This window comes from Alosa sapidissima, chromosome 1 (assembly GCF_018492685.1).
Source record: "Alosa sapidissima isolate fAloSap1 chromosome 1, fAloSap1.pri, whole genome shotgun sequence".
NCBI classification, from domain to species: domain Eukaryota; kingdom Metazoa; phylum Chordata; class Actinopteri; order Clupeiformes; family Clupeidae; genus Alosa; species Alosa sapidissima.
The window spans coordinates 21,468,724-21,483,409 of NC_055957.1; the positions used below are offsets into that span (position 1 = coordinate 21,468,724).

A 14,686-nucleotide genomic window follows, 5' to 3' on the forward strand; every position below is an offset into this window, starting at 1 on the left:
GTGTGCGCGAAGACAATTTATGAGCCTGAATTATCAGGCATTTTTGAAGATGTCCTTATGAACACTTATTAGCATAGCCTAGTAGAGTAAGCATGATAAGATATGCATTTTTGTTGGAACAAATCACAGACGGTAACAAATAACCTTGCTTGAGACAGACACATTACAAATGCAAGCCTAAGTCTAGTCTACCCTATTTTATTTGATAAAGTTGACCTGAAATATTTTAACCTGCAGCCTAGGCTACTTGCAGATTGTCCTAGTTAGTTTGTTTAACTAACCATGTTGTGGGAATAGTGTTCACATTACATGTTAAACTGTGCCCTGTAGGAAGGAATACTGAGGCTATTTTGAACCTGCACTTGCACACTCTTTCACTTTAATGACGTGAATGGGGGATGAGAACCGTGAACATAAGTTTCAAAATAAAAGCAATAGTTTGTTTATTTTCTCAAGAGATACATATTTTGCCTATGGGATCTACAATATCATGGTCTCTACAGAAATTCATTGACGTTATGGTATCCATTAATTCCACCAAAGGAATAACGCCTTGTGAATGAAATTCCATACTTTTTGGCAATATTAAATGTAAGACTTTTTCAATACTTTTAAGATGTACAGATTTATGTGTGTATGCCTCCTTTGAAGACTCCATGAGATGTAAGTGTCACTGAATGGGAGGCACTGTTTACTACCACTGGGAGCAGCTGTAGGCAGAATCCCTCCAGAAACCCTGTGAACTCTCAGTGGCATGCCCAGCTCATCCAGGCCTTTCCAAGCTCTTAAACAGGATAATATGAAGAGTAGGAGGAAACTTACCAGCACCACCAGCACCACAAGTGCCTCCATCTTCATCACTGTTGGCAGCAGGATCAGGGAGCAGATAGTCTGGGATGTCTAGGCTGTAGACCTCTCTTGTGGGCCGGGTGTTCCCATGCCTCTGCCTCCTACCTTCGTCCCCCTCCTCCTCCTCCTCCTCCTCCGCCGCCACCTCCTCCTCGTCATCCTCGTCCTGTTCTGGCTCACTGAAGTTCTGAAAGGTCTTGTGAAGATGTGGGTCAGAGTGGCTGTCTTCCAGACATGAGCTAGGGGCATCGTGCTGCTCTTCCCCCGGATGCAGAGCCAGAGGGGTGCAGGGTACAGGAGGCTGCTGGAGCTCCTCAGGTGGAGCTGCAGGAGCGGAGGCCACGCTGTGCTCTTCTACAGTTTCACTCTGAACTAGTTTTAAGAAGTTCTGAACCTGAAGCACAATTTGAAGGAGGCCAGAGGTGGGAGAGAGAGAGAGAGAGAGAGAGAGAGAGAGAGAGAGAGAGAGAGAGGAGGGTGAGAGATGGAGAGAGAGAGAGAGAGAGAGAGGAGGGTGAGAGAGAGATGGAGAGATGCATTATTCTCACAAAAAAGCTTGAAAATGAAAATCAGATGGTATTATAAGACTGTTCACGTTTCTAAAAGAAACTATATGTTAGCAATCTGAGGAAACTTTCTAACACCAGAAGATTGATCGGATACCCATATTTTTTGCCAGATGAATTGAAGTACGTCTTGCTGGAATGAATTGGCAAGAATATGCCATTTCTACACAGCCCACATTTGATTCCTTTACTTGAGCTATGTAGAATCACACCTTTCATATTTATTTATTTATTTATTAAAGCTTCATCACAAAGTCCAAGTTAAACACCTCACAAATATGAATAGCACGCAAATAAGATCAACATCACATAACTGCCCCCAGAAAACAACCTCTCAGAATATTAGAATAGAATCCATTAATCCTCAGCTTTCACTAGACATAAGGGGACCATTTTATTCTTTTCCTCACTCCTCCAAGGTAAATAATCTGGTTCTTAAAGACTTCAGGTAACTGGCTTTACATTCTGACAGCTCTCACCAATGTCACCAAGATGTTTTGAGAAACTGAATGTTTCAAGAACTCTAGACACTATTTTAACATGCCCTAACTGAATCATCCAATCCCACCATCACCACAACATTCACTGTTAATTATTTTGCTTGTACACCACATGCTTAAATGTCACTGGGATTTGGAAACTATGTGAGTCTCCCTATTAGGTGGAACAGTGGAGCAGATGTCGTGTGTCACGCTGTGCGATGGATGATGAGAGAGCTGTCATGTGAGCAGAGAAAGAGTCCCTTTGCAGTTTGTTCTTCGCTCCCACACCACTGACCATTCACTAGGCCTGGCGCACGCACGCACGCACACACACACACACACACACACAGAGATTAACGTCTCTGACACCACCAAACCCCTTCGCCCGCTTAACGTCTTGCTCACTTTCACACACCGATAAAGTGTAAAGCTCAATACAGACAGCACAATGGAGAAACTAAACATTTACTCCCTAAATGAAAACACAACAAATGTTAGTCAAATCCAAATTCGCAAATCAGCCTGACTGTGCACAGTTCAGTACACAACTTACAACTTACTTTACTCAAGGTCCTGCTCTTGGAGACTGGGCAGGCTTCGCCGGCCTCGGAGAAGAAGACGTGTTTATTGACCTTACAGGCGGCCTTCCTCCTCCTGGGGCGCTTCCCGCTGCCCTCCGCTCTCTGGCCCCCCAGGCCCCCGGGGCCCTGTTTGAACTTCAGCACGCTCTCAAACCTGACACACAGGGACACAGACAAACAGAACTCACACACAGGGACACAGACAAACCTAACTAGAAGGAGGCAGTAGAGGGGGCAGTAGAGGGTCCAGTAGAGGGGGGAAATAGAGGGTCCAGTAGAGGGGGCAGTAGAGGGGGCAGTAGAGGGGGCAGTAGAAGGTACAGGGGGGGGGGGGGGGCAGTAGAGGGTACAGTAGAGAGGGCAGTAGAGGGGGGCAATAGAAGGTACAGTGGGGGGGGGCAGTAGAGGGTACAGTAGAGGGTACAGTAGAGAGGGCAGTAGAGGGGGGCAATAGAAGGTACAGTGGGGGGGGGCAGTAGAGGGTACAGTAGAGGGGGGCAGTAGAAGGTACAGTAGGGGGGGGGCAGTAGAGGGGGGAAATAGAGGGTGCAGTAGATGGGGGCAGGAGAGGGAAGGGGCAGTGGGTTGCTCTGGTGCTGGTGGGGCTTACCTGTGCTCCGTGCTGCGTTTCAGGCCCAGCACGTCCCAGGCCTCCTTGGATGTCATGGGGGGACTCTCCTCTGCGTCCAGCTCGTGGCTGTGGGAGGACAGCCATCAGTTTATCAGTGGGAGCGTGCGCACACGCACATGCACACGCACACACACACACTCTTGAATGCGCTCCAGCAAACCCACCTCCTCTTCAGTTTGGCAGTTTTGCTCTCTGGAGGGTCTTGGTCATCTCCATTATCTCCATGTGGTGATGTTGCCACCCGCAGTGCTGGGTTGGTAGGCAAATGACTCGAGTGTCCTTGGTGGTCTGTAAAACGTAAAACCACAGTGTGTTCTAAAGTTAACATTTCATCACATCTCCAGCACCCCCCCCCATGGAATAAAAGGAAAATGTGTGGAACAGGTTGTGTACTGCTAAGTGTCACAAAAAAAAGAATATTTCTTACCCATTCATGAAGTTGCTGTCTTTTGTCTTATACACACAGGCTCACACACACAGTCAGTCTCTCTCTCTCACACACACACACTCTCACACACACTCTCTCACACGCACACACACACACACACACATTAAAAATACATGGACCTGTGCCACATATCTCTCGTTCAAAGGCAGACATTGTTTGATATAGAGCATAAACTATGCTGACAGAACCCAGCTTGACTGAGGGAAAAAGCCACCCTCTTGGGGGATGAAAACAGCGTAAGAACAGAGGTATCTGAATGTTACTTGATCGCTCACAACCAGGTAATTCTGCACCTGTCACTGGAGGCTCCTGATTATAGAATTCCTATGACTCCTACTCCACGAGGAGACTCCAAATACAACTATCACAACTGATTGAACATTAAAGGATGTAATTGTATTCATTTACATAATTCTCCTCCTCTATATAAATAATTCAGATGTGATTCCCAGCAAAGATACTGTAAAAATCTGCTCTATTATTTTTTATCAAAAGAAAAAAGAAAAGGCGATAGTCTGGACATTACTCAGAGTATGTGCAATGAGCATTAATAATTGCACAAGTACTGATGGACACTATGAATGCAAAAGCATTTGACAATTGCATATCCAAGTATGATGACTCCTGCCAATGATGTAGCAAAAAATAAACAAATACCTCATGTTGTCCTGGGTTTTTCACTCTTCTAACTTAAATGGTCGTAAATAAGGCCATGGCCCAGAGACTTGTATGTTTTTGATTACCAATCCCCATCAGCCTGAAGAGCCCAGTGAGGACATACGTCTAAATAGGACCCTAGGCACACCAGACACATATGGCGTACTGTGGTATTGAATTCAGTAGAGGAGATGACAACAGTCATCAAATCCAATCCACCTCCAATGAGAATGCTGAATAGGCCATTCTGAAGAACAGTGTCATTCAGAAAGAACAAGTTATTCGCCTAACTTCAATGCAAACTTTTCTACCAAACACTCGACCTCTTCATTGCTTTAATCATTGGTATATTACTGGTATGTTCTGTCATATTAACTATTTCAACTCTGGAGTTAGATCGGATTTGGATTTGAATACAAGCAGCCAACAAACTTAAAACTATCTAACAAATGCTGTGCGATGTGCAAACTGATGCATTTTAATTTGGCCATGCGCTGCGCTGCTCTGCTCTGGACACGGCTACATGTTCATGGATGTTCTGACCCTGAGCACAGACCCGAGGAGCTTGGCTACAACACAGGATGCCAATGGCAGGCACATTAGCTCTTTTACATCACCTCAACACAATCAAAAGGAATCTGAAGATGTTAAACCTACTAGCTATATCAGAGAACAAAACTTTTGCATACCTCTCAGGTGCACTGAAGAAAGCCAAAGGTCGACGAACATTGAAAAACTTCCACACACTGTTTGTTTTGTCTTGCAAAGTTAAATAAACCTGACAAAGGTTGGTGGACTGGAATGTTAAATAATAGCCTACATTTAACATTGCCAGTGAAACAGAGAGTGCGTGGGAGTTTTCACAGCGCAAATCTAGCCGTCAACTATGCAGCTTTATTTCTGTTTTGTTTCCTCTCAAGGAGGCATTTGCAGAGGAAGACACCGTATCTGGACTCACCTGCTGAGGGGGGACGGCCACTGCCTGATACAGACTGGCTGCTGTCATCACCCCTGTCCTTAGCACACTTGTATCCTGAGGGCGCTCCATCCTGTCCGACACCTCCGCCAGCCTCATTGGCCTGTAAGCTCAGCCCTCCAACCAGCTGAGTCACATCTCCCATCCCTACAGATCCCTGCTCTAAACCACTGCTGCTGGTGTCCCCAGTGCCCTGGGCGGGAGGGTCCGGCCCTTCCGTGGCACCCTCTGCTGCTGCCTGCTCTCCATCCAGTGGAGGATCATTGGCATGAGGCGCAGTGCTGCTGTGGGCGTCCTCCTCCACCGCCTCCTCCACAGACCATCCTTGAGAGGCCCAGTAGCAGAACTGTTCCCAGTAGTAGAGGTAGGTCTGGCTGGTGTGCAGCTCCCACTCCTCCCTTGTGTCGGGGCAGTCCCAGGGCCCCACCGCTGGGGAGGGATCGCAGTCTGGGTGGTTCTCCAACCAGCTCTGCCAGAGCAGGCCCTCGCCCTGCTGAGCCCAGTACTTCTCCCACCCTTCCTGCTTCACTGGGCACTCAGAAGTGTCTTCCAGAGTAGCACAGGTTTCAATGGGACCCACAACACAGAGTTTGTCGTCCTCAGGCTCAGAGTCAGTTTCAGAGAGCACTTCTGGTTGGCTGGCCTTTGTCTTCCAAACATGTTTTCTCCCTTGAAAATGCTGCAAGATGTTCAAACAAATTCACCTCAGCAGACTCAAATTATAAACATTTGCAATAGAGCAATATACATGAATGAAAATGCAATTACATGAAATAGCCAAAGTAATTACAGAAAAGTGTGTCAATCAACATTCAGAAAAAGGACTAACTGAAAGAAAAGACATCAAAGTCTTGGAAACATACTGATCCTTTCTTGGCAGAAGAAGTGCCAAACTCAACTGGAAGCCCCATTCTTGCCATAAGTTTGCTCTCTTCGTCCAGGTCATCATTCTCTAACAAGTGGTCATGGTCTGATGATTCTTCATAATAATCCTGGGACACTGGAGGAATCACAATGGAGAAAGTATTAGTCTGATTATGCATGCACACTACACAACATGACCACACGGCTTGGAAAAGATATATATAAGTGCGCGGCGCATATACCTTCAAGTGCATCATCAATCAGGTTTTCGTTGAGAGACTTGAAATCTGAACGGTACAATTCCCTATCACTGAAAGCAGACAGAGTCAACAACATTAACCGCTGCGCTTACAATACAGTAGTGATTAGGAGTAGCCTACTGTGGATAGCAATATTAAACAATGTTTCCATCTTTTTTGCATGTACAGAAAGTAAATCAACTCACTCACCATACAAACGCTCTTGAACATAAACAATGTATAAACTTGAGCTCCTCTGAATCGTGGTAGAAAAAGATGTCAGCCACAGGCACTACATTCCATTTTCTACAGTAAATCATGCTGCAACACCAGTGAGTCTAACTAGAAGTTGCTAACTTGACGAGCTAAACAGTCATAACGTTGATACCCTGTATTCACATAAATACCATTCAGATAACAAACCACGTATATGGTCATCACCAACTTAAGCAAATAAACATCCAGCCTACTCTCTGGTCTACACTAACCATGTTGCCCTCACATGAAGCAGCATTATGAGACGGAAGTTGCTTCCTGCCATAAATGCGGCTGTTTCCTGTTTGTGTCACATGCATAGAGTGCCGGTGAATAAACCAGGGAAATTGAAGAAAATTGCAGTCAACGTAAACGTTCGCTGTCTAATAATAAACGGAAAACGACTTCGCCACGACAGCAATATGTATGTACATTCTCTTCACAGACAGTCATATTTACGTGTTGCTCTCACTGTCGGATAGATCTGGACTATATTAGTATAGCGTTAACTTTAGCTTCTGTAAAAAGGTTGCCATAGCTATGTAACGTTTACATTACTGTATGTTATGATGGCTAACTTTGAATACTGCTTTCAGTGGTTTTGGTCACTGTTGCCTAGCGTTAGCAGTAGTGACCGGTATCGTTAACTTACATAGCCTAGCTCAAACACGAAATGGGTTTGCTAGCTTGCTATGTAATTCTAGGTCACTTACAACACACCACCACCACTACCACCCACCACCCAAGAAACATACACAAAGCTATCTGCAGGCTGTCGGCAAACTGTCTAGATGTTGCTGGCATTCCGTTTTTGTTTTCTTGTTTCACAAACGTTATGTTTAACAATCTAGCAAGCTTACAAACTGGCTAGCAAATCAACGTTAGCCACCATACCTGACATCTAACGTTACATACGCTTTGGTGTGATTTTGCATACATCAGTGGACCAGTCTAGTTTATAATGTTGTGGCTGCTTCCCATTTCTCTGAAATATACTCAGACCTTTTGCAACGCTATCCTTTGGAATTAAACAGTAACGTTAATGTTATCATCCCGTCTGTCTTTCAGGGTTAACATTAAAGTGTGAGATTCATGGGCATGTATTGTTCAGCAATACTGTCACTCGGGAAAAGGTATGGAAACCAGCTGTTAACTCTTTTGATTGCACATGTTCATTAATTTACATTTAGATTTGTCAAAAGGCACACACAGTTAATGTGGTATCTAGGCTACTTGAACTCTGGTTTGTGGTCTTTGTGGCCACTCACCCTAGGAATCGTGACGTGGTGCAAATGCAAAATAAGTTGGCAAGACACTACGGAGCCCCTAAGGGGACATGAGCAAAAAATCTAAAGTTTACTTTCATGTGCTCACGCGAAACGTTGTGCGCACGCAAAACTTTAATGTGCGCATGTTTAATTTTGTTTTGCTTATGTCCCCTTGGGGGCTCCATACTTATTGGACAAGTTATAAAGCCAATAGTATTGTGGTAGTAGAAAACCCATCTGTGGGGTCTGTTACATGATTGCTGTGGTCCATTCTCAGGGCTTTATATAAGCCCACTTGGGGTCAACCCAAATGTGAATATGCAAGTTTGAAAACTGAATTTTTTGGTTGCAAAAGTGGAGAGGGTTGCATTGATAATATATAATTAATTTGCATTGATAATGATTAATTTTAGACTATATGTAGCTTATAATTATTTGAATATTAGTAGAGCCCGACCGATAAATCGTGGTGCTGATATTGTGTGCCGATATTAGCTATTTGCGATCTTTCGGTATCAACGTTTATAACGGCCGATTCAGTAATGGAAAACCAGACACTGATCCTCATTTTGGCTCATTTTTCAGAGTTCCCCTTTTAAACACAAATTATGACTATCAACTGGTCTTTGCAGTGTATTTCTGAGCAGAACCGCTGGCATGAAGCTGAAAAAATAAGCGTCCTTTCTATTCTTTAGCTGGGTCATGGTTGCAGCACGGTTCGAGCCATGCCTCAGACGTGGTTATGGCGAAGGCACTGTGGCTGCTGTAACCTGTTAACATGGGTGCCGAAATGAAAATCAACATGTAACTGAGCCGTTTCACAGATGCAATGCAGGCAATGTGTTCAAGCCTTAAGTCATATGAGAGTATGGAAGTTATCTTACATTATGTGATTTTCCTTTCCAATCACACTGTTAAATGCTGTTAAAGGTGTGTAAAAAAATAAAGGTGTGTTTTTCACAGATAAGAAGAAAGACCTGACACTATTATTCATAATAATTATTTCATAATTTATTGTATAAATAATAATAATAATAATAATCATAATAATACATTTTATTTAGAGTGCCTTTCATGTCACCCAAGGTCACTTCACAATTAAACAAAAAACAAAAAGGTTGTTAAAATAAAAGTAAAAGTCAGTCAGTCAGTCAGTCCATAAGCCATCTTGAAGAGATATGTTTTAAGTCTGTTTTTGAAGTCAGTAATTGAGTCACAGTGTCTAATGTAGTCTGGCAGTGAATTCCACAGCTTGAGGGCGATGTAGCTGAAAGCCCTCTCTCCCAGGGTGCTGAGGTTCACACTAGGTACATGCTGTAGGCCTGCTGAGGAGGATCTCAGTGAGCGGGCAGGGGTGTAGACTTCTAGGAGGTCAGTGAGGTAGGTGGGGGTATAATTGTGTAGGGCCTTGTATGCCAGGAGTAGGACTTTGAAATGTATTCTGTAGGCAACTGGAAGCCAGTGCAGTTGCATCAGTAATGGTGTTACATGACTAGTTGATTTGGAGCCTATAATAATCCTTGCTGCAGAATTCTGAATCAGTTGGAGCCGATGGAGTAGCTTATTAGGGATTCCGGACAAGATGGAATTACAGTAGTCAAGGCGGGATGTCACATACGCATTTACAAGGACTTCTGCACTCTGCTGGGTGAGTGCTGGGCGAAGCCGTGCAATGTTCCTTAGATGGAAAAAGGCACTTTGAGACATACTGTTTATGTGTGCACTAAATGAAAGTGTATTGTCTAGTATGACACCAATGCTCTTGACCTGGTTGGAGCAAGGGATGGTGCTGCCATCTACACAAAGGGTGAAAGGTTCCATCTTAGCAAGATCTGATTTGGAGCCAACCACTAGCAGCTCAGTCTTACTGCTATTCATGGCATAGTTTTATGTCATCCACAAGTTGTCATGGAGGCAGGCAGTAATTGCAGCTGGCGGAAGAGTGGCAGTGGGTTTTGTAGATGAGTAGTGTCATCTGGGTGTCATCACGGTGTTGATAAGAGCCTTTCATTTGTATACCAGATAGAACTTTTCAATATGCTAAATATTAGAGTACATTTTTAAATTGTGTTTGTGAAAAATGAATATCGGCTGATTTGTCGTTTATCTGTTTTTGAAATCCTCAAAATATCAAAATCAATATCAGTCTTCAAAATCGGTCGGGCTCTAAATATTAGTGAAAGCTAAGCATAATTTTAATTAACTAGGATAATACAAAATATTTGCCTATCATGTAGGCTATTTTTGTTCTGTTTTTAAGTACCATGAATTGAATACCAGTAAATTGGTATTTGAAATTCAGTCTTTGCTGTCTCTGATTTGATTCCATTGCCTAACATACAGTCTGCGGAAGACACACCTTACCTCACCTTACCTCATTGTGAAATTTCAGGTCTGCCCGGCAGCAGATGGTCATCTTGCTCAGCCCAGCAGTGTTCATCGGGAGCGGCTAACCGTGAAGCAGCATGTCCAATGGGAACGAGTCCTGCATGTTAGGGAATGGCTCCTCCGGCTTCATGTCATGCTTGATTCTACTCTGGGAAGAGTGGGTCGGTGTGGGACACCTGGAGGACTACCTCAGCTACCTAGAGTACCTGCTGTGGGTGTTCACACCCCTGGCCATCGTCTTCATCCTGCCCTTCCTCATCGTGATCCTGCTGTATCTCTCCATACTCTTCCTGCATGTGTATAAGCACAAGAACCAGCTGCGGGAGGCCTATTCCAACAACCTGTGGGATGGCGCAAGGAAAACCTTGGCAACTCTCTGGGATGGTCACGGAGCCATATGGCATGGTGTGTGCGTGCGTGCGTGTGTCTGTGTGTGATGATGATGATGATGACATGTAATACACCATAGATAGATACTGTATTGATCCAAGGGGAAATTCAAGACATACACAAGTCCATAATTGTCAACAGAATAGAGATGTTAATAAATTGGTGAGCTTCCCTATACATTTCTGAATTACTGATAAGCTAATTGTTGGCATCTGTGTCTTTGATCACTTTAGGTTATGAGATCCATGGGTTAGAGAAGATCCCAGATGAAGGAGCTGCCCTTATAGTCTACTACCATGGGGCTATTCCCATTGATTATTACTATTTTCTGGCAAATGTTATCATTCAGAAGGGACGCACCTGTCATTCCGTGGCAGATCACTTCCTGTTCAAGGTTCCTGGTAAGTACTGTATGTCTGTCGTCTTTTAGGGGTATTGGTGATGAAATCCCTGTATACCTATGTGGTCCTCAAAATAGGATTGACCACTACTGTTGTTTTCGTTACCATACTAACTAATATAAGTTATTTAGTGATGTAGAAATAGAACGGTAGTTGTAATGATCTGATGTGCAAAACTGGCCATTTCATTTAAAGGCTGCATCATAAACAGAATACGAATGAGGCCAGTTCAAGTGGAGGAGGAGAACAACCCATCTATACAATTTTTCCCTATGCAAATATTTCCACACTCTAGTCATAGCTATGGCCTCTCTAGTTTGTTTGCCAGTGTGTGTGTGTGTGTGTGTGTCTGCAGGCTTCAAGCTGCTGCTGGAGGTGTTCAGTGTGATCCACGGGCCGCAGGAGGAGTGTGTGAAGGCCCTGCGCAGTGGCCACCTGCTGGGCATCTCTCCCGGCGGCGTGCGGGAGGCACTCTTCAGCGACGAGACCTACCCACTGCTCTGGGGCAAGCGCAAGGGCTTTGCTCAAGTGGCCATCGACTCCCAAGTGGTAGGGGAGGCTCCCCATCTCCCATTTTTGATTTCTGTAAAATCTGTATTTTTGCTTATCCTTCACACTGTGTTTTCTCTCTGCAGCCAGTAATTCCTATGTTTACACAGAATGTTCGAGAAGGATTTCGCTCTCTTGGAACATTAAGTGAGTAGATTTTCTTGCGGTCATCCACATTTGTCTAGATGTACTAGAATGATAATGATAATGATTTGTCTTTTTATTGTTTGTTTCAGAATGTTTCAGATGGTTGTATGAAAGATTTCGCTTCCTGGCTCCTGTGTACGGAGGTTTCCCAGTCAAATTCCGTACTTTTCTCGGTGATCCCATTCCATACGATCCCAAACTTAACGCAGCAGAGTTGGCAGAGAAGGTGAGTTATTTTCTTAGTTTGTATGAATTAAACTGAATCATAATTTGCTTCCCTTTCATAATTATTTGGACATATATCTCTTTGCAGGTGCACGAAGCTGTTCAAGCACTTATAGATCAACACCAAAAAATCCCGGGTAATATTCTTCGAGCTCTTCTAGAGCGTTTCCACAGACGACCGAAAGAAGCCTAGTCACTTCCAATGTATCAGGTCACTTCCTGTGTATCAGGTCATTGTTAATTCAGCACTACAAGTGGACGTTGGCACTAAGGATTGATGTATGTTACTGATATGGCTCAGCAGCACTAACTGGTAGTTGTCTGTGACACAAAGCCACATTTATAATAAGATGTGTCTATAGAGAATCAAAATGACTGCTCAACTAGTAATAAGTGTGTGTGTGTGTGTGTGTGTGTGTGTGTGTGTGTGTGTGTGTGTGTGTGTCATCATTTGGAGATTGGTCTTTAATTTATTTGCACAATTTGCTTTGTTTAAAGGACCACTGCCAAATTAGTTGATTTTGTGAAAAGCCTTATGTTTATTTTATAAATGTTCAACTTAAAAAGAGGTCAGTGTTTTTTTTTTAATGGATCTGTGTGAATAACTGAATTGGTGAAAAATGGAACTATAACCGTATTAGTGTGAAATGTATTTGTAAAAAACAGTGTGTTGAATCAAGTTGTTATTTAAATTCATGTTGACTTGATTTGCCCCTCCACCAAAAAAAGTATGATGTAATAAATTCACAATTTTATTTCTATCAGAGGGCACTCAATCTCAATGTTTAAAAAATGAATAAATGTATATTTCACAGAGAATCAGTTGTATGATCAAGTTTGCATGTGATCTATTTGTAAATCATCAGTTATATAACAAATATCTTATTTTTTTTCTTTATTTGACTTACACCACACCTGTAAATGGCATCATGTAGAAATGATAGGGACATATCTATTTTTATCAATCACTGTATTTGACTGCACTACAGTGGTAAAGTGTTTAACTATCATGGTTTATGCTCTGAGACCCCTATGTCTCCTCTAATGCTAATCAATAATGATGCAAGTACAGTAATATTACAGCTTTGTTGTGAAAATGTACATTCCTAATGAACAAGTCTATTTTAATGAGGGGAAATATGGTAATTGTAATGGATATGATCAAGGTGTGTTTCTTTTTTGAATTTAGAGCCTAATCCCTTTCTTTGCTCACAATCTATTGTGAGCTGCCCAGAAACAGAACAGCAGAAGGTGGACAGTTTAAAGGACCACCTTTAGCCAGGTGATTTTAATATGTTTTGGTCTCTTGTCAGGTGATTTTAATATGGTTTGGTCTCGTCAGAAGCATGCAGCCTCACAGGAGCATGGCAAGTTTGTGATTTTATGATTACTACATGTGACTCGGAAGCACACATTCATTACACTGTGTAAATGTTCACACTTTAATATACATATCACAGAAGAAATTGTGTGTGTGACGAAAACCTGGTGTTGGCCCTTTTGAATCTTTGCTATTTACTGAAAACCTCAGTGCATTAACAGTAAATCAAGAAATGTTGAATTTAAAACAATTAAAACATATTTTTATAAATCTTTTGAGTGTGTTGTCTCTAACTACTACTAATAATGTACCGTAATGTGTGTCATTATATGGCTGCATAAAAGACATGCTGCCCATTACATGAGTTAAAGTTTTATCTTTTTTGAAAATAATGTGCTAAACTGTTGAAGTACTCCTGCACTTGTTCAAATGTAGCCCTTGGTCACCAGTCAGAATTGATTCATATCCCCCTCTGTGCAGAGATGCAAGGCAGAGAAAGGGCAGTGGGTGGTGGAGGCATGCATAGACTGTATGGGATGGGGCAAGGCAACTGGACTGTAAAGCTCATTTTAGTACATGTTAACTAGACAACATTGTCTGTCCCTGCATTACACAGCTGTCAACCTGACACCGTCACATTTCTAGCGCCAGATATAAATGGTATAGACCCAACCACAGAATAGCAACCTAACCTTATAACACCAAACATTTAGTCGGTCCTAAAATAAGATGGTTACATTATACAAGGGTCTGAATGTTGTAAAAGTGTTTTGCCATTTATTTAGCTAATTGTAGTTGATTGTTGATTAAAAAGATATCCAGACGTTGCCATTTTATTTTTTATTACATTTTACATTATGTGTGTGTTTATGTGTGTGTGTTATTGAAATGCTCAATTGATAAGGTCTTCCTTGTTTAGTTGCTAGTGCCTGAGGTGGAGTCCCAGCTGGTGACCTGTCCCCCAAACTACTCTTCTTTCTGCTCCATGGCACCAGCACAAAACTCTACATGAGGTGTGCAGTATGCTTACACCACATAGTAGCATTCCTCTGCAGGAACATGGCACGGCATTCACAGAGCCTTTCCAAGGTTACAGCGGGTAACCTCAATGAACTTGGCAGAGGAGTCTGAGAAAATGACCACAGTGTACTTTATTCAATGAATTTTGGTACTTTGTGTTGCATTAGAATCAAATAAAAATTTACAAAAATCCCAATATATACAAAAATGTCATGTTCTTTTTGATTTTACTCATTTAATTTACAATAAAATCTGATTAACATATTTTAATGCATTTGAAGCACTTCAGACTTCCATCACACAATGCAACTTACTCGAAGGACCGATAATAAACAGTTTTTTATATTTTAGTTTTTTTTTCATCTTTTAGTACATCACATACACCACACTATTTTAATCTGTTTTACATCATATGTAACTGCCATCTTG

At 42.5% G+C, this 14,686-nt stretch overlaps 2 protein-coding genes across 3 annotated transcripts in view; one reads left to right on the plus strand and one right to left on the minus strand.

Annotated features, from left to right (window-relative positions):
- Positions 1-6,873, minus strand: part of tgs1 (trimethylguanosine synthase 1) — a 24,504-nt gene extending 17,631 nt beyond the window's left edge. Inside the window, exons 1-8 of the mRNA XM_042088868.1 lie at positions 6,504-6,873; positions 6,297-6,364; positions 6,054-6,190; positions 5,173-5,869; positions 3,274-3,397; positions 3,089-3,175; positions 2,458-2,632; positions 823-1,243 (exon numbers count right to left, since the gene is read on the minus strand). Coding sequence (XP_041944802.1) covers positions 823-1,243; positions 2,458-2,632; positions 3,089-3,175; positions 3,274-3,397; positions 5,173-5,869; positions 6,054-6,190; positions 6,297-6,364; positions 6,504-6,613 — 1,819 coding nt within the window. The 5' untranslated portion in view covers positions 6,614-6,873. The remainder of the gene's footprint in view (positions 1-822; positions 1,244-2,457; positions 2,633-3,088; positions 3,176-3,273; positions 3,398-5,172; positions 5,870-6,053; positions 6,191-6,296; positions 6,365-6,503) is intronic.
- On the plus strand, positions 6,845-14,449 carry tmem68 (transmembrane protein 68). 2 transcript variants are annotated; one of them, XR_006031169.1, is made up of 9 exons: positions 6,845-6,972; positions 7,617-7,681; positions 10,209-10,609; positions 10,828-10,995; positions 11,351-11,544; positions 11,631-11,691; positions 11,781-11,917; positions 12,005-13,198; positions 14,157-14,449. XR_006031169.1 is itself a non-coding variant. In XM_042088850.1 (8 exons), exons 3-8 carry the CDS (start codon positions 10,282-10,284, stop codon positions 12,107-12,109), a joined length of 993 nt encoding a protein of 330 aa, XP_041944784.1. In that variant the 5' UTR covers positions 6,845-6,972; positions 7,617-7,681; positions 10,209-10,281; the 3' UTR covers positions 12,110-13,507. The 2 variants fall into 2 exon arrangements, 1 of the variants encoding a protein (XP_041944784.1); XM_042088850.1 differs by lacking the exon at positions 14,157-14,449 and having other exon boundaries at positions 12,005-13,507.
- The last annotated feature ends 237 nt before the right edge of the window (positions 14,450-14,686 follow it).

Bases quoted from the DNA above. Each gene is read 5' to 3' on its own strand.
- tmem68 (XM_042088850.1), top strand. From the start codon at position 10,282: ATGTCCAATGGGAACGAGTCCTGCATGTTAGGGAATGGCTCCTCCGGC. The intron at 10,610-10,827 runs GTGTGTGCGTGC...TGATCACTTTAG, and splicing joins TCACGGAGCCATATGGCATG to GTTATGAGATCCATGGGTTA. The intron at 10,996-11,350 runs GTAAGTACTGTA...GTGTGTCTGCAG, and splicing joins CTTCCTGTTCAAGGTTCCTG to GCTTCAAGCTGCTGCTGGAG.